Source organism: Oncorhynchus masou, chromosome 31, assembly GCF_036934945.1.
Source record: "Oncorhynchus masou masou isolate Uvic2021 chromosome 31, UVic_Omas_1.1, whole genome shotgun sequence".
Lineage (NCBI taxonomy): Eukaryota > Metazoa > Chordata > Actinopteri > Salmoniformes > Salmonidae > Oncorhynchus > Oncorhynchus masou.
The window spans coordinates 395,148-415,474 of NC_088242.1; the positions used below are offsets into that span (position 1 = coordinate 395,148).

A 20,327-nucleotide genomic window follows, 5' to 3' on the forward strand; every position below is an offset into this window, starting at 1 on the left:
TGATCTGATATAAGAGGAACAGGAGCTCCACTATACTGTTGATCTGATATTCTATAAGAGGAACAGGAGCTCCACTATACTGTTGACCTGATATAAGATCCACAATGATCCACTGATATAAGAGGAACAGGAGCTCCACTATACTGTTGATCTGATATATAAGAGGAACAGGAGCTCCACTATACTGTTGATCTGATATAAGAGGAACAGGAGCTCCACTATACTGTTATCTTATATAAGAGGAACAGGAGCTCCACTATACTGTATCTGATATAAGAGGAACAGGAGCTCCACTATACCGTTGATCTGATATAAGAGGAACAGGAGCTCCACTTTACCGTTGATCTGATATAAGAGGAACAGGAGCTCCACTATACCGTTGATCTGATATAAGAGGAACAGGAGCTCCACTATACAGTGTATCTTATATAAGAGGAACAGGAGCTCCACTATACCGTTGATCTGATATAAGAGGAACAGGAGCTCCACTTTACCGTTGATCTGATATAAGAGGAACAGGAGCTCCACTATAAGGTTGATCTGATATTCTATAAGAGGAACAGGTGCTCCACTATACTGTTGATCTGATATAAGAGGAACAGGAGCTTCACTATACTGTTGATCTGATATAAGAGGAACAGGAGCTCCACTATACTGTTGATCTGATATAAGAGGAACAGGAGCTCCACTGATGTTGATCTGATATAAGAGGAACAGGAGCTCACTATAATGTTGATCTGATATAAGAGGAACAGGAGCTCCACTATACTGTTGATCTGATATAAGAGGAACAGGAGCTCCACTATACTGTTGATCTGATATAAGAGGAACAGGAGCTCCCACTATACTGTTGATCTGATATAAGAGGAACAGGAGCTCCACTATACTGTTGATCTGATATAAGAGGAACAGGAGCTCCACTATACTGTTGATCTGATATAAGAGGAACAGGAGCTCCACTATACTGTTGATCTGATATAAGAGGAACAGGAGCTCCACTATACTGTTGATCTGATATAAGAGGAACAGGAGCTCCACTATACTGTTGATCTGATATAAGAGGAACAGGAGCTCCACTATACTGTTGATCTGATATAAGAGGAACAGGAGCTCCACTATACTGTTGATCTGATATAAGAGGAACAGGAGCTCCACTATACTGTTGATCTGATATAAGAGGAACAGGAGCTCCACTATACTGTTGATCTGATATAAGAGGAACAGGAGCTCCACTATACTGTTGATCTGATATAAGAGGAACAGGAGCTCCACTATACTGAGATTATATAAGAGGAACAGGAGCTCCACTATACTGTTGATCTGATATAAGAGGAACAGGAGCTCCACTATACTGTCTGATATAAGAGGAACAGGAGCTCCACTATACTGTTGATCTGATATAAGAGGAACAGGAGCTCCACTATACATGTTGATCTGATATAAGAGGAACAGGAGCTCCACTATACTGTTGAGATAAGAGGACCAGGAGCTATATAAGAGGAACAGGAGCTCCACTATACTGTTGATCTGATATAAGAGGAACAGGAGCTCCACTATACAGTGTTGATCTGATATAAGAGGAACAGGAGCTCCACTACTGTATCTGATATAAGATCTGAGCTCCACTATACTGTTGATAAGAGGAACAGGAGCTCCACTATACTGTTGATCTGATATTCTATAAGAGGAACAGGAGCTCCACTATACTGTTGATCTGATATAAGAGGAACAGGAGCTCCACTATACTGTTGATCTGATATAAGAGGAACAGGAGCTCCACTATACTGTTGATCTGATATAAGAGGAACAGGAGCTCCACTATACTGTTGATCTGATATAAGAGGAACAGGAGCTCCACTATACTGTTGATCTGATATAAGAGGAACAGGAGCTCCACTATACTGTTGATATGATATAAGAGGAACAGGAGCTCCACTATACAGTTGATCTGATATAAGAGGAACAGGAGCTCCACTATACTGTTGATCTGATATAAGAGGAACAGGAGCTCCACTATACTGTTGATCTGATATAAGAGGAACAGGAGCTCCACTATACTGTTGATCTGATATAAGAGGAACAGGAGCTCCACTATACTGTTGATCTGATATAAGAGGAACAGGAGCTCCACTATACTGTTGATCTGATATAAGAGGAACAGGAGCTCCACTATACTGTTGATCTGATATAAGAGGAACAGGAGCTCCACTATACTGTTGATCTGATATAAGAGGAACAGGAGCTCCACTATACTGTTGATCTGATATAAGAGGAACAGGAGCTCCACTATACTGTTGATCTGATATAAGAGGAACAGGAGCTCCACTATACTGTTGATCTGATATAAGAGGAACAGGAGCTCCACTATACTGTTGATCTATAAGAGGAACAGGAGATACTATACTGTTGATAATATAAGAGGAACAGGAGCTCCACTATACTGTTGATCTGATATAAGAGGAACAGGAGCTCCACTATACTGTTGATCTGATATAAGAGGAACAGGAGCTCCACTATACTGTTGAGATTATATAAGAGGAACAGGAGCTCCACTATACTGTTGATCTGATATAAGAGGAACAGGAGCTCCACTATACTGTTGATCTGATATGAGAGGAACAGGAGCTCCACTATACTGTTGATCTGATATAAGAGGAACAGGAGCTCCACTATACTGTTGATCTGAGATTCTATAAGAGTAACAGGAGCTCCACTATACTGTTGATCTGATATAAGAGGAACAGGAGCTCCACTATACTGTTGATCTGATATAAGAGGAACAGGAGCTCCACTATACTGTTGATCTGATATAAGAGGAACAGGAGCTCCACTATACTGTTGATCTGATATAAGAGGAACAGGAGCTCCACTATACTGTTGATCTGATATAATAATAGGAACAGGAGCTCCACTATACTGTTGATCTGATATAAGAGGAACAGGAGCTCCACTGTACTGATCTGATAGGTCTGTCTGTCTGTCTGTCTGTCTGTCCACCTGTCCGTCCACATCTGTAGTTAGTGACTGTAGAGTTGTAGACCTTGCATGGAGAGTGGAGCAAAGGCCAGCCTGAATGGAATACATTATGGCAAAGCTGGGGCAGCTGTTGCTGGGCAGGTCAGACCATGGGCCAGGCTGCAGGCTGCAGGCTGCAGTTGGCATGGTGAATGAATTCCTCCCTCCCTCCACACAATGAATCAATAACAGCCAGGCTAAGTTCTCTGACCTGGGCAGCAGAGCAGGTGGTTCCAGAGGCAGCTGGAGGAGGGAGCAGATCTGGGATTAGGCTCTCTGGCACACTCCCAGTTGCTCCTTTCAGCAGGTTATATCTGGCTTTCTTTGTCTGTCTGTCTTCCTTTCTGTCTGTCTGTCTTTATGTCTGCCTGTCAGTATGCCTGTCAGTTTGTATGTCTGTCTGTCTTTCTGTCTGTCTGTCTGTTTGTTTGTTTATCTGTCTTTCTGTCTGTCTTTCTGTCTGTCTGTCTGCCTTTCCTTCTGTATGTCTGACTGTCAGCCTGTCTGACTGTTACTACATGATTCCATGTGTGTTATTTCACAGTTTTGATGTCTTCACTATTATTCTACAATGTAGAAAACAGTCAAATAAAGAAAACCCCTTGAATGAGTAGGTGTGTCCAAACTTTTGACTGGCAATGTACAGTGTGGGAAAAAAGTATTTGATCTCCTGCTGATTTTGTACATTTGCCCACTGACAAAGAAATGATCCATCTATAATTTTAATGGTAGGTTTATTTGAACAGTGAGAGACAGAATAACAACAACAACAAAAATCCAGAAACACTAATGTCAAAAATGTTATAAATTGATTTGCATTTTAATGAGGGAAATAAGTATTTGACCCCTCTGCAAAACATGACTTAGTACTTGGTGGCAAAACCCTTGTTGACAATCACAGAGGTCAGACGGTTCTTGTAGTTGGCCAACAGGTTTGCACACATCTCAGGAGGGTTTTTGTCCCACTCCTCTTTGCAGATCTTCTCCAAGTCATTAAGGTTTCGAGGCTGACGTTTGGCAACTCGAACCTTCAGCTCCCTCCACAGATTTTCTGTGGGATTAAAGGTCTGGAGACTGGCTAGGCCAATCCAAGACCTTAATGTGCTTCTTCTTGAGCCACTCCTTTGTTGCCTTGGCTGTGTGCTTTGGGTCATTGTCAGGCTGGAATACTCATCCACGACCCATTTTCAATGCTCTGGCTGAGGGAAGGAGGTTCTCACCCAAGATTTGACGGTACATGGTTCCGTCCATTGTCCCTTTGATGCGGTGAAGTTGTCCTGTCCCCTTAGTAGAAAAACACCCCCAAAGCATAATGTTTCCACCTCCATGTTTGACTGTGGGGATTGTGGGGTCATAGGCAGCATTCCTCCTCCTCCAAACACGGCGAGTTGAGTTGATGCCAAAGAGCTCCATTTTGGTCTCATCTGACCACAACACTTTCACCCAGTTGTCCTATGAATCATTCAGTTGATCATTGGCAAACTTCAGACAGGCATATATGTGTGCTTTCTTGAGCAGGGGGACCTTGTGGGCGCTGCAGGATTTCAGTCCTTCACGGCGTAGTGTGTTACCAATTGTTTTCTTGGTGACTATGGTCCCAGCTGCCTTGAGATCATTGACTAGATCCTCCTGTGTAGTTCTGGGCTGATTCCTCACTGTTCATGATCATGGCAACTCCGTGAGGTGAGTTATTGCATGGAGCTCCAGGCCGAGGGAGATTGACAGTTCATTTGTGTTTCTTCGAGGTGTGAATTATCGCACCAATTGTTGTCACCTTCTCACCAAGCTGCTTGGCAATGGTCTTGTAGCCCATTCCAACCTTGTGTAGGTCTACAATCTTGTCTCTGACATCCTTGGAGAGATCTTTGATCTTGACTATGGTGGAGAGTTTGGAATCTGATTGATTGATTGCTTCTGTGGACAGGTGTCTTTTATACAGGTAACAATCTGAGATTAGGAGCACTCCCTTTAAGAGTGTGCTCCCAATCTCAGCTCGTTACCTGTATAAAACACACCTGGGAGCCAGAAATCTTTCTGATTGAGAGGGGGTCAAATACTTATTTCCCTCATTAAAATGCAAATCAATTTATAACATTTTTGACATGTGTTTTTCTGGATTTTTAAAATGTTATTCTGTCTCTCGCTGTTCAAATAAACCTACCATTAAAATTATAGACTGATCATTTATTTGTCAGTGGGCAAATGTACAAAATCAACAGGGGATTGAATACTTTTTTCCCCTCACTGTATATCAACATTTTGGACATATTCAAGGGTTTTTCTTTATTTTTACTATTCTCTACATTTTAGAATAATAGTGAATACATCAAAACTATGAAATAATACATATGGAATCATGTAGTAACCAAAAAATTGTTAAGCAAATAAAAATATATTTTAGATTTTAGATTCAAAAAAGGACTTGCCAGTTGTTTGTCGACTTGATTCATGATGATGACTGCTAACTAATATTTAGAAAGTATAATGTTGACAATTAAAGCTAATGTAGATATAATGTGATTTGACATCATTTTATCTGTGGCCAATGACTTTGAGCCTTCTTGGATGGGCACTTCTAATGTAACTCTATGGCAGCACTCAAAGGGGCTAGAATTTTCTATGTCTACCCTTAGACTTGGCGGTGACGTCGTGTCCCCATGAGTGACTGAACACTGAGCCAATCACGGCGCAACACTGCATATTGTCTGCTGGCTTGCCCCACCACCATAGAAAGCCCTGAGCTCGGCTGAAACCCCTGCATTTTGGAGCTGCCTTACTGAAGAAAGCAAAAAAGAGACCATGTTTTTATGTGGCTTAATTAATTCAATGATATATCTTTATCCCCATTGTTTGCATACTGCTATGTGACACAAATGAATGCCAAAATAATATGCAAAACAGGAAAGCCCCCCCAAAAACCTGAATGACTGGTCACCACTGCATGATTCCATATGTGTTATTTCATCGTTTTGATGTCTTCACTATTATTCTACAAAGTAGAAAATTGTCAAAAAAATAAAGAAAAACCCTGGAATGACTAGATGTGTCCAAACTTTTGGTTGGTACTGTATATGTACAGTACATAGCTACCTTAATTACCCCGTACACCTGCACATTGACTTGGTACAGGTACTCTCTGTATGTAGCCATGTTATTTTCTACTCCTTATATACTGTATAGCCATGTTATTTTTAATAGTTATTCTCTGTACGACTATTTCGATTTTTGTGTGTATTTTTTAAATCTTATGTTTAACTCTGCATTTTTGGAAAAGTACTCAAAAGTAACCATTTCACTGTCAGTCTACACCTGTTGTCTATGAAGCATGTGACAAATACAATTTGATTTGAGGACTGTACAAGACAGGTTATTCACTTTACTAAACGCTAGCTAGGTTGTGTTGATTGTTGCATCCCATATACTGTATGTAAAATCATTCCTTGAAATTAGATGATTAGAATTTACCCATGATACATCACGGTTGTGCTCTCGACCACGGCTTCTGACACCGTAAACATTACTTGTCGTTGCCAAGGTAGCCGGTCGAGGGCGGACGCCTCGGTGGAAATGGAGTCCCTAGAGAAAGAAAGATCAAGATGGTGGAAAAAAAGAGGAGTTGGTTTGTTAATGAATGAGTCATTGTCTGTTCTTTTGAGTTTTGAAGTTGAGTCTTTACCTGACAAAGAGAAGTTAGGATATATAAGTTATCCTGTACGAGCGTATGTGCCGAATACATTACGGTGTTACAGGTGTCACGATTATGGACATGTGGCAGCAGTGTGTAGGAAGGAGGGTCCAAGGTGTGAGAAATGTGCAGAAGGGCATGAAACAAAGGAATGTGTAGTATTGGGGAAAGTAGTGGAATGTGTGAATTGTAGGGATGCCCATGGAACTGGTGGATCAGACACGTCCCGTGCGAGAGAGGGTCAGAGTAGACCAGAAGTTGTCATATGCTGAGGCAGTGAAGAAAGTAGAGGAAGATGGGTTATAAGGGAGGAGTGGTGAGAGTAGTAGAGATATGCCAGTACAGAGGGATAGGACAAAAAAATGATATAAGTTTCAGTAAGATTGGATTTTTAGCATTTATAGCAATGGTTATCAACTGTTATCAACTGAGGTTGTGGTGGCAGCTGCAGAGAGGTGTTTGGGTGCGTGAGACTTGACAGCAGAACACAGGGTGTGTTAAGTGGTGATGTCTCATCCTTTCAGGGTGATGGCATGAGGTAGGAATAAATACTTTTCATTAGTGGAGTAGGGGGGGGTGTTCATTTTATTTTGTATAATTTTGAAGAGAGTGATTGTAGTATTAGATGGTAGGCTATTTATTTAGGACATCTTTTTTTTTCTTCGAGTAAAGTATTTAGGGATTTGTACTCCAGTCTTGTAGGGGGCGGTAATGCAACACATTGGATTCCAAGCACCGTTGAACCTCAGAAGAAGAAGTTAAACCTCAGAAGAAGAAGACTTCCCTAGGGCGGAGAGGAGAGTGGATTCAGCGTCCAAGGTAACGTCGGTTAACAAACATATATGTTTGCGCTTATACGCTGAGTTACAGCTGTGATTAATACACACACATATACATATATATCTGGCTCATCCGTGGAAGTTGGTGATTTCAGTGGTTGAATAGATCTCCCGTTGGTCGTTAGCTTAGCCACCGTGTGGGTTGCTGTCTATTTAGCCACAAAGAAGCTACTTTACAGTTGGACAAAGTTGTATATGCGTTTCCTCTCTAACTAGTTTTTAGTCACGTTCAATGTTGTCTAACGTAAGTTATATCCGAAATAAGGGTAATGGTTTACGAAGCTTTCTGGCTTCTATTGATACAGAATTAGGTGTTTGCTAAGAGACAACTAGATGTAGGTGAGTTAACTAGAAGTTGTTAGTTAACCAGGAACATTTGCTCAGTTGACTGTTTATTAGTGCTAGAGTTACTATATTCGTCAAAATAAGCTGCGTGGACTTTATAAAGATGTGTGAACATTATTATTCAGATGTTTTTAAATGTAATTATTCCCGATGTGTGGACATTTTTAATCAGTAAAATCAACCTAGTTGGCTGGTTTGCTACTTTAGCCAGGTAACGTTAGTTAACATGACCTACTTATGGGCATGTGGCAGCAATGTGTAGGAGGGAGGTTCCAAGGTGTGAGAAAGCTAGATTTATTTGTCAGCTAGCAGCACTGGTACACTACAGGATCAATGAGTTAACCAGGTAACTTTCATAGCTAAACAACCATCAATAACTATGGATTTAATTAAGAGAAACTTATGTATTTGGTTAAGTCAATTAGACTATGCCAATTGATTGCACAGTTAATTTAAAGGTTAAATATAAATGTCAGAATATTTAGGCAAGTTAGGTGTCTAACTCATTGATGCTGCTTTGACACAGACTTTTAGCCAGCTAGATTTTGAAACTCAGATCTTAGCTCGCAGCTATCTGGCTAGATCGTATATTTCTCGCTATCATGCTAGCTGAGGAACCATGTTATTTCCTGAAATCAGTCGGTAGTCGTGCTTTAGCAGGTGACCTGTGGTAGTGGCCTTTCTCCATGAGGTCATCTGGAAATAGAAGGGTGTATTAGTCCTCAGAGGGTTTATTTATGAGCGCTGTTTTAAGGTTAGAGGTGGTTGGAACAGCAGAAACACTGGTTGAGAGAGGATCAGAGCTACAGATGTGATTCTCCACTACCCTTACAGGATAGGTTCATTTTCAACCGACTTTAACTTGGCAACGCTATCTTCCTTCTCAAACGTATCTTCTAAAATGTCTGTGTCCAGTTTCAGGTTGCTTCTTTGGAATTTAGAAAATGTTATTATTATTATTGTTTTTTGCTCCATGAATGAATTCAGCAATGTGTATGCTGCCGCCTTGTCTATATTACATCTTCTCTCAAGACTTTCTATAATAATGACAAGATACTCGAATGACCATGACGTTTTTTAAAACCAAAGATCGTACAATTCCACATCCATTCACAATGCAGAATAATGATTATGTTATGTATGTTTGACCTCTAGGGTTGGACAATGAAATTACGTCTACCTCAATTCTTCAGACAGAACGCAGTAACAGTCACATGTCAATAGTGACATATGACAACTTTTCAGACAATTAAAAACCGTGCTGCATCAGGTCTTTTTCAGACAGAATTATGCTCTTGTGTAAAATGTTCTGTAGGGTTTCCTTGATGACAACAATTGTCACTGCTGTGTTTTCTATACATTTTTTTTATTTTTATGGTATGATAGCTAGATGTGTTTTATTTCTACTAAATGTCTTGGTAAGTCACAGTATTTAACAAACTTTGAAGTACTTTTTTTTAGGAGAGTGGTCTTGACTGCATGCAGCAGCTCAATATTATTTGATTGACAGTTCTGGTTGCCTAGTGATGGACTTTACTTGATGTCAAATGTCAGTTAAATCACTAGAGAATGTTTTTTGTTGTTGTCGGCATTTAAAAAACGTAGTGTAGCCAACACTAAGAGACAGACATGCCGTAGCCAAGAGGCTTTCAAGGGGCCACATTCCATTATTATGTCTGAAAAGCGTGAGAGAGAACGTAGGGTATGCTACTCTGGCCCGAAGACATCAGTGCCATGAATAGGCTAGGATATTCTACACTCAACAGACCAGACTGAACAGACACAGGCACCATTAGTGAAGAGACCTGGCATCATTAGTGAAGAGCACGAGGCCAGTGCGAGGGAGAGGAAGGCAGAAGCCTGCTCATGTTTTGGTAATCTGCATCTCGCAATGTTTTGCATGCCTTGCAAATTCACTAAGTAGCCTAAAGTTGGCCTCTTCTTCCCCTCTGGTTTTATTTGAGTTATACAACTTCCCCTAGGCCTTTACACCGATACCGATTTATTGGAGGACCAAAAAAGCCGATAACGATTAATCAGCCGATTTTTATTTATTTATTAATTATTATTATTATTTTTTTATTTTTTTATTTTTTATAAATGTATTTGTAATAATGACAATTACAACAATACTGAATGAACACTTATTTAAATGTAATATAATACATCAATAAAATCAATTTAGCCTCAAGTAAATAATGAAACATGTTCAATTTGGTTTAAATAATGCAAAAACAAAGTGTTGGAGAAAGTAAAAGTGCAATATGTACTATGTTAGAAAGCTAACATTTCAGTTCATTGCTGAGAACATATGATAGCTGGTGGTTCCTTTTAATAAGTCTTCAATATTCCCAGGTAAGAAGTTTTAGGTTGTAGTTATTATAGTAATTATAGGACTATTTCCCTCTATACCATTTGTACTTAACATCCAATAGTCAACGGTTAATTCTTATAGTCACTTTAGTATTGCCAGTGTAACAGTATAGCTTCCGTCCCTCTCCTCGCTCCTCCCTGGGCTCGAATCAGCAACACAACAACCACCACATCGAAGCAGCGTTACCCATGCAGAGCAAGGGAAACAACCACGCTCAGAGCGAGTAGCGCGGGCTAACGAGCCAGCCATTTCACTTCGGTCACACCAGCCTCATCTCGGGAGTTTATAGGTTTGAAGTCATAAACAGCGCAATGCTGTATGCACAATGAAGAGCTGCTGGCAAAACGCACGAGAGTGCTGTTTGAATGTTTACGCGCCTGCTTCTGCCTATCACCGCTCAGTCAGATACTTAGATACTCGTATGCTTAGTCAGATTATATGCAACTCAGGACACGCTAGATAATATCTAGTAATATCATCAACCATGTGTAGTTAACTAGTGATTATGATATTGTTTATTTTAAGATAAGTTTAATGCTAGCTAGCAACTTACCTTGGCTTACTGCATTTGCGTAACAGGCAGTCAGTCTCCTTATGGAATGCAACGAGAGAGAGGCAGGTCGTTATTGCGTTGGACTAGTTTAACTGTAAAGGTTGCAAGATTGGTTCCCCCGAGCTAACAAGGTGAAAATCTGTCATTCAGCCCCTGAACAAGGCAGTTAACCCACCGTTTCTAGGCCGTCATTAAAAATAAGAATGTGTTCTTAACTGACTTGCCAAGTTAAATAAAGATTAAATAAAGGTGTAAAAAAAAGGAGAGAGAAAATCGGCAAATCGGCGCCAAAAAATACAGTTTCCGATTGAAATCTTGAAATCGGCCATTCCGATTAATTGGTCGACCTCTACTTTATACCCTGTCGGCCATAACTTCCCCTAGGCCTTTATAGACTATCGGCTAGAACGCTGAAATTATGTTTTGTGATAACTGCCTGAAAAAACGGTTTGGGATTTTTCTTAACGTTAAGGATCCCAACTGCGTTTAAACATTTTAACATTACAACGTTCACACCCCTAGTAGAAGTCCTCTATGTCCATGTTAAAATGGGTTAAATCCATGATGAGTCCTCTCTCTATAACAGGCACAACATTGATATCAAGTCGGGTTTTTTTTCAAAGTTTTGCTGAAATGCCACTTATCAGTGCATTCGAAACAACCTAACAACTTCTATTAGATCAAATAATCCAGCAAGGAGCATGTTAGAAATTAAATAATTTTGTTGACCACACTCTCATTGACCTCCATACACAAATTCTTAATTTTGTAGGCTTATTTTTCATGGGCAGAGTAAAGCCTCTCGCTTCGCGTCTTCCTCTGACTTATTTCGTTGATTGAGACAGGTGACTGTTATCATGACGTGGCACTTTGGGGTGGACCAACCTGTCTCGATCAAAGATTTGAAATCGACCAAACAGCAGTGTTGGATTACTTCATGGAGTGTTTCAGAGCATTTTTAAATTCAAACAAACCACCTGCAACTGGACACAGACATTATATATACCCATCGCCTTGGTCTTGAGATGTCTTGAGACATGCAATTGAGACGTCTCAAGATGTCTAACGTCTTAAACATTTTGAAGACATGTCAATGCAATGTCCGGAGACATTTTCTGTGCCTCTTCAAGACATGTCAAATAGTGCTATGTCTTGAGACATTTTAGGAATGTTGGACTTTTTGAAATTCATGGAACATTCTTCAGTCAACTCACAGTTGATGCAAGAAATTACAATCTGTCAAACCTGGAGGATTTACAAACTGTTTTTTTTTCTACTTCAGGTAAGCAAGCAAAGCATTTTAATTCTGGTCTTTTCTGTGCAGTTTTATTAAATAGACGTTACATTAAAAAAATATATATACAGGTTGGAGTCCATTAAATCTTGTTTTTCAACCACTCCACCAATGTCTTGTTAACAAACTATAAGTTTGGCAAGTTGGTTAGGACATCTTCTTTGTGCATGACACAAGTAATGTTTCCAACAATTGGTTACAGACAGATTATTTCACTTATAATTCACTGTATCACAATTCCATTGGGTCAGAAGTTTACATGCACTAAGTTGACTGCCTTTAAACAGCTTGGAAAATTCCAGAAGATTATGTCATGGCTTTAGAAGCTTCTAATTGATATAATTTCAGTCAATTGGAGGTGAACCTGTGGATGGATTTCAAGGCCTACCTTCAAACTCAGTGCCTCTTTGCTTGACGTCATGGGAAAATCAGAAGAAATCAGCCAAGACCTCAAAAAAAATTGTGGACCTCCACAAGTCTGGACCAATTTCCAAATGCCTGAAGGTACCACTTTCATCTGTACAAACAATAGTACCCAAGTATAACACCATGGGACCACGCAGCTGTCATACCACTCAGGAAGGAGATGCATTCTGTCTCCTCGAGATAAAAGTACGTTGGTGCAAATTAATCCCAGAACAACAGCAACGGACCTTGTGAAGATGCTGTAGGAAACAGGTACAAAAGTCCTTAAAAACGAGTCGTTTTTCGACAACCTGAAAGGCCGCTCCGCACGGAAGAAGCCACTGTACCAAAACCGCCATTAATAAAAAGCCAGACCGCGGTTTGCAACTGCACAGATTGTACTTTCTGGAGAAATGTCCTTTGGTCTGATGAAATAAAAATAGAACTGTTTGGCCATGATGACCATTGTTATGTTTGGAGGAAAAAGGTGGAGGCTTGCAAGCTGAAGAACACCATCCCAACCGTGAAGCATGGAGATGGCAGCATCATGTGGTGGTGCTTTGCTGCTGGAGGGACTGGTGCACTTCACGAAATAGATGGCGTCATGAGGGAGGAAAAGTATGTGGATATATTGAAGCAACATCTCAGGACATCAGTCAGGAAGTTAAAGCTTGGTCACAAATGGGTCTTCCAAATGGACAATGACCCCAAGCATACTTCCAAATTTGTGGCAAAATGGCTTAAATTCTTAAAGTATAGGGGGCAGCATTTTCACTTTTGGATAAATAGAGTGCCCAATTTCAACTTCCTGCTACTCATGCGAGGAATATAAGATATGCATATTATTAGTAGATGTGGATAGAAAACACCCTGAAGTTTCTAAAACAGTTTGAATCATGTCTAAGTATAACAGAACTTATGTAGAAAAAATCCCAGAGGACGAACTGTTCAGATATTTTTTATTTTTTTGCCTCTGACTGTTCCCTGAGTAAGTCTTTGCCATGGGATATTTCTTAGGAACCTGTTTTCAGTTCTTACCGCTTCCACTGGATGTCACCAGTCTTTGGAATTTGGTTGAGGTTATTCATTTGTGCGAAGAAGAAGCACATCCTGGAACAACGTTACACTATTGAGAGTTGCGCAAGATGTAAAAAGGAGCATGGTTTGTTTACTTGCTGTATTGAACACAGATAGCCCCATCTACAATTTGATCGATTATTAACGTTTAAAAATACCTAAAGTTGTATTACAAAAGTAGTTTGAAATATTTTGGCAAAGTTTATAGGCAACTTTGAAATGTTTTGTAGTGACGTTGTGATTTTTGGCAGCTGTTTTTTTTCTGGATCAAACGCATCAAATAAATGGGCATTTGGATATATATGGACGGAATTAATCGAACAAAAGGACCAATTGTGATGTTTATGGGACATTGGAGTGCCAACAAAAGAAGCTTGTCAAAGGTAATGCATGTTTTATATTTTATTTCAGCGTTTTGTGTAGCGCCTGCAGGGTTGAAATATGCTACTCTCTTTGTTGACAAGAGACTATCATCAGATAATAGCTTCTTATGCTTTCACGGAAAAGCTTTTTAAAATCTGACATGTTGGCTGGATTAGCAGCAAGTGTAGCTTTAATTGACTATCTTACATGTGTGATTTAATGAATGTTTGATTTTTATATTATATTATGCCCTGCATTTTCCGTTTTTTTTTTTTCTCCCCCAAGTGGGACGCAAGCGTCACCTATACCATAAGAGGTAAGGACAACAAAGTCAAGGTATTGGATTGGCCGTCACAAAGCCCTACCTCAATTCTATAGAAAATTTGTGGGCAGAACTGAAAAAGTGTGTGCAAGCCAGGAGGCCTACAAACCTGACTCAGTTACATCAGCTCTGTCAGGAGTAATGGGCCAAAATTCACCCAACTTATTGTGGGAAGCCCATCTGTGGAAGGCTACCTGAAACGTTTGACACAAGTTAAACAATTTAAAGGCAATGCTACCAAATACTAATTGAGTGTATGTAGACTTCTGACCCACTGGAATTGTTATACTGTGTAATTCTAAGTGAAATAATCTGTCTAAACAATTAATGGAAAAATTACTTGTCATGCACAAAGTAGATATCCTAACCGACTTGCCAAAACTATAGTTTAACAAATTTGTGGTGTAGTTGAAAAAAAGGGTTCAACTGTGCATGTGTGTGTTTATATAGACAGACAGACCCAGTCAAAAATGTACATCATTCAAGGGTTTTTGTTTACTTTTCGATTTTCAACATTGTAGGATAATTGTGAAGATATCAGAATTACACACATGGAATCATGTAGTAACCAAAAAAGTGTTTAATCAAACTATATTTTAGATTCTTCAAAGGAGCTACCCTTTGCCTTGACAGCTTTACACACTCTTGGCACTCTCTCAACCACCTTCACCTGGAATGCATTTCCAACAGTCTTGAATGAGTTCCCACATATGCTGATTACTTGTTGGCTGCTTTTCCTTCACTCTGCAGTCCAACTCATCCCAAACCATCTCAATTTGGTTGAGGTCAGGGGATTTTGGAGGCCAGGTCATCTGATGCAGCACTCAATCACTCTCCTTCTTGGTCAAATAGCAAATACACAGCCTGGAGGTGTGTGTTTGGTCATTGTCCTGCTGAAAAACAAATAATAGTCCCACTAAGCGCAAACCAGATGGGATGGCGTATCGCTGCAGAATGCTGTGTTAGCCATGCTGGTTAAGTGTGCCTTGTCACCAACAGATCATCGGTTCACCTACTCTGCATCACATAAAGACAGTGGTTGGAACCAAATATAATTTCTAATTTGTATTCATCAGACCAAAGGACAGATTTACACCGGTCTAATGCCCAGTGCTCGTGTTTCTTCTCTCTTCATATTGGTGACCGTTAGTAGTGGTTTCTTTGCATCAATTTGACCATGAAGGCCTGATTCATGCAGTCTCCTCTGTGTACCCTTTTTAGCTTAACATGATTCCATGTGTGTTATTTAATAGTTTACAATGTAGGAAATAGTAAGAAAAAAGAAACCCTGCAATGAGTAGGTGTCAACTTTTGACTGGGTGTGTGTGTGTGTGTGTGTGTGTGTGTGTGCGCGCGCACCTAAAATAAATTTGATAAATATATTGGTCAGGATGCCAACCTCGTGCTGCAGACTTATGACTGCTGAACTCCAAACATGGATAGTCTGATGCAAGACTGGATGCTTATCTGCTTCTGCCTTTTACATGTGCTTTGATAGTTATTGTGTAATGAACGTGTCCTATTTGTCTTTTGACAGAATACGAGGATGGAAGACATCAGCTGTCACCCAGCAAATACAAGTGAGAGCACTTCATTGCAAAAAGAAACAAGACACATACAATGTTCCTTTCTTCCCAGAGTGCTTCCCAGAGTGCTTAACTGATTCATGTCAAACAGGAAGCCCTCGGACGGCAATGCTTTCTGCTTCAGGTGAGCTATTCAGAATTAAGGTACAATAAAATGTCAGGTTAGAGGTGGATTTGTTATTGCTGTGTTTGATACGTACTGACATTGTATTTTCCTGTAGGTTAAGAGCAGCTCTGAGATCGCCCAACAAGATATGACTATCTGTCTATAAAGACTTGGAAGATAGGAGTTGTTTGGTGCTCTGTTCCACCCTTACCAAAAGCTATATTGTTGCATCTGTTATTTTGGTCAATAAATCTTGATTACTTTGATATGGTGTGCAATACAATTTGTGGTATGGATTTGCGTGACTGTTCTCGTGTAATTTTGATTCGTATTTATAACTAATAAAACATGAAAATAGCTTCTTGTCATAATGAAACACACCTCTACTTCTTGGCATTTTCTGTATTGACTGACCTTCATGTCTTAAAGTAATGATGAACTGTTGTTTCTCTTTGCTAATTTGAGCTGTTTGTTCCATAATATGGACTTGGTGTTTTACCAAATAGGGCGATGTTCTGTATACCACCTCTACCTTGTCACAACACAACTGATTGGCTCCAAACACTTTAGGAGGAATGTAAAATACATTCCACAAATTAACTTTTAACAATGCACAGCTGTTAATTGAAATGCATTCCAGGTGATTACCTCATGAAGCTGGTTGAGAAAATGCCAAGACTGTGCAAAGCTGTAATCAAGTCAAAAGGTGGCTACTTTGAAGAATCTCAAATATAAAAATGATGTTGATTTAACACTTATTTGGTTACTACATGATTCCATATGTGTTATTTCATAGTTTTAATGTCTTCACTTTTTCTACAATGTAGAGAATATGAAAAATAACCCTGGATTGAGTAGGTGTGTCCATACTTTTGACTGGTACTGTATCTCAGTACCACAGTGCATTTGGAATGTATTCAGACCCCTTCCACATTTTGTTATATTACATTGAAGAAATACGTTCTAAAATGAATTAAATCAATTTACACACGATACCCCATAATGCATGTGTAGACCAGCTGGCTGGAGTGTTTACGGACATCTTCAATCGTTCCCTATCCCCGTCTGCTCTCCCCAGATGCAAGATGGCCACCATTGTTCCTGTGCCCAAGAAGGCAAAGATCACTGAACTAAATGACTACCACCTCGTAGCACTCAATTCTGTCATGAAGTTAAGGATCATATCAACTCCACCTTACCGGCAACCCTAGACCCATTTCAGTTTGCATACCGTCCCAACAGGTCCACAGATGATGCCATCACACTGCCCTTTCCCATCTGGACAAGAGGAATACCTATGTAAGAATGCTGTTCATTAACTTTTGCTCAGCAATCAACACCATAGTATTCTCCAAGCTCATCAATTTGGAGGCTCTGGGTCTCAACCCCACCCTGTGCAATTGGGTTCTGGACTTCCTGACGGGCCACCCCCAGCTGGTGAAGGTACAAAAACCACTTCTCTAATCCTCAACACAGGTGCCCCACAAGGGTGCGTGCTCAGAGCCCTTTCTGTACTCCCTGTTCACCAACGACTACGTGGCCATGCACACCTCCAACTTAGTTAAGTTTGCAAACGACACAACAGTAGTATGCTTGATTACAAACAATGATGAGACAGCCTGAAGGGAGGAGGTGAGGGCCCTCGTAGTGTGGTGTCAGGAAAACAACCTCTCACTCAATGTCAACGAAACACAGGAGACGATCGTGGACTTCAGGAAACATTAGATATATGTGTTGTTTAAAAAAATATACTTCTGTGTATTGATTTTAAGAAAGGCATTAGTGTTAATGGTTAGGTACATTTGTGCAACGAATGTACTTTTTTTGCAAATGCGCTTTGGTTAAATCATCACCCGTTTGGCAAAGTTGAAGTAGGCTGTGATTCAATGATAAGTTATCAAGCACCGCAATAATTATATGCAACGCAGGACAAGCTAGTTAACCTAGTAATATCATCAACCATGTGTCGTTAACTAGTGATTATGTGACGATTGATTGTTTTTTTATAAGAAGTTGCTAGCTAGCATTAAACCTAACTTGGCTCCTTGGTAGCCACAAGGTCCTTTTGACACTGCACTCACGTAACAAGTGGTCAGCCTGCCACGCAGTTTCCTCATGGATTGCAATGTAATCGGCAACAAAAAAGCAAATTACTGATTGTTATAATTTGAAATCAGCCATGCAGATTAATTGGTCGACCTCTAGTCTATATAAGGTCCAACAGTTGACAGTGCATGTCAGAGCAAAATCCAAGCCATGAGGTCAAAGGAAATGTCCGTAGAGCTCCCAGTTTGGATTCTGTCGAGGCACAGATCTGGGGAAGGGTACCAAAACATTTCTGCAGCATTGAAGGTCCCCAAGTACATAGTGGCCTCCATCATTGGTAAATGGAAAAAGTTTGGAACCACTAAGACTCTTCCTAGATCCGATCTGTCTTCCGGGCCAACCTGAGCAATCGGGGCAGAAGGGACTTGGTCAGGGAGGTGACAAAGAACCCGATGGTGCCTCTGACAGAGCTCCAGAGTTCCTCTGTGGAGATGGGAGAACCTTCTAGAAGTACAATCATCTTTACAGTTCTCCACCTATGACCTTTATGGTAGAGTGGCCAGATTAAGTCACTCCTCAGTAAAAGGCACATAACAGCCTGCTTGGAGTTTGCCAAAAGGCACCTGAAGGACTCTCAGATCATGAGAAACAAGATTCTCTGGTGTGATGAAACCAAGATTGAACTCTTTGGCCTGAATGCCAAGCCTCACGTCTGGAGGAAACTTGGCACCATGACTACGGTGAAGCATGGTGGTGGCAGCATCATGCTGTGGGGATGTTTTGTAGAGGCAGGGACTGGGAGACTAGTCAGGATCGAGGGAAAGATGAACGGGGTGATATTTCATTATTGTGTGTAGTTTGATGAGGGGGAAAAAACAATTTAATCAATTTTAGAATAAGGTTGTAACCTAACAAAATGTGGAAAAGGTCAAGGGGTCTGAATGCACTATAATATATATATATATTTAATCAGATGGGGGCTCCCTTGTCTCGCAGGGGGTGATTGCTCCGTCACTGCTTATAACTAACTATATGTTAACTATCTAAGATTTGTCAAATAAATTATATTCAGCTCAGGGCTCCAACTATGTATTAGGTTTGCTAACTTGCTAGCTAAGCAGCTAGATGTCAAGATCAAGCTTCTAAGTTACAGCAGAGACAATCGGTCCCCTCTTGGATCGAGATCCATGCTGCCTAAATTGTTTTGTGTGAACCCCCCCCAATACCGGCCCTTTGTGCACTTCCGTTAATACCGAACACCCCTGTATGGTAGAGAAACGGTATGACTGTATGAAAATATAGATATCACCCAACCCGAATGACCACCTCCTAAAATACCCTCCAAGCAGGTCCTGAGGAGCTGTCAACATCCGAGCTGAGTTCCCCTCTGTCTGCATGCTGCCTCCTCCTCAGTGTCCTTTTCTGTTAGAGCCTAACCGTTTCCTTACATATCTGATCTCCTATACATCTAATCTCTCCTCCTACTCTCCTTCTCCTACTCTGACCTCTCCTACTACTCTGACCTCTCTGATCTCTCCTACTACTCTGACCTCTCTGATCTCTCCTACTACTCTGACCTCTCTGATCTCTCCAACTACTCTGACCTCTCTGATCTCTCCTACTACTCTGACCTCTCTGATCTCTCCTACTCCTCTGACCTCTCCTACTACTCTGACCTCTGTCTGATCTCTCCTACTCCTCTGACCTCTCCTACTACTCTGACCTCTCCTACTACTCTGACCTTTCTCTGATCTCTCCTACTACCCTGATCTCTCTCTCTCTCTGATCTCTCCTACTTCTCTGACCTCTGTCTTTGTGTTTCTTTCTTTCCCCAGGTCTGTTTGAGGGTGAATGGGGTGACAGCAGAAGAGAGGGTAATGGACTAGTACAGAGTGACAGGCTGCCAGGGAGCCGAGAGGAGGACAGGTGAGGAGTGGTGCTATTGGAGCTTTAGCTGCTAGCGGAACGCTGTTAGTGTGGGATGTTACGCTGGACAACCCACCTGGAAGGAGGGCCGCGGAGGGTGAACCATGCTGCTGTCTCCGTGGGACACAAGGTGTTCTCCTTCGGAGGGTACTGCTCTGGAGAGGACTACGAGACGCTGAGACAGATAGATGTACACATCTTTAACACAGGTAGGTTACTGTTGTAGACTTTCTAAAGAACTGGTATGACTGTCTAGGGCTACATCAGTGCAACTGTGGATAATGTGTGTATGGGGACTGAGGAGGACTAGGATACACTGACACAGATAGATGTAAATGTCTTCAACACAGGTAGGTTGACGGAAATGGTACTGTGAAGGAAGTAGTTCAGG

General features: G+C 40.8%; 1 protein-coding gene across 10 annotated transcripts in view; it reads left to right on the plus strand.

The window, feature by feature from the left end:
• The first annotated feature begins 7,457 nt into the window (after positions 1–7,457).
• Positions 7,458–20,327, plus strand: part of LOC135523341 (kelch domain-containing protein 3-like) — a 154,592-nt gene continuing 141,722 nt past the window's right edge. For 2 of the 10 annotated variants that reach the window (XM_064949951.1, XM_064949961.1), the window contains exons 1-3: positions 7,458–7,519; positions 15,810–15,982; positions 19,846–20,145. In XM_064949951.1, coding sequence (XP_064806023.1) covers positions 19,992–20,145 — 154 coding nt within the window. In that variant the 5' untranslated portion in view covers positions 7,458–7,519; positions 15,810–15,982; positions 19,846–19,991. Of the gene's footprint in view, positions 7,520–12,016; positions 12,094–13,838; positions 13,971–14,235; positions 14,267–15,809; positions 15,983–19,845; positions 20,146–20,327 lie in introns of all 10 variants that reach the window. The other 8 variants (XM_064949953.1, XM_064949954.1, XM_064949957.1 and 5 more) reach the window with 8 other exon arrangements.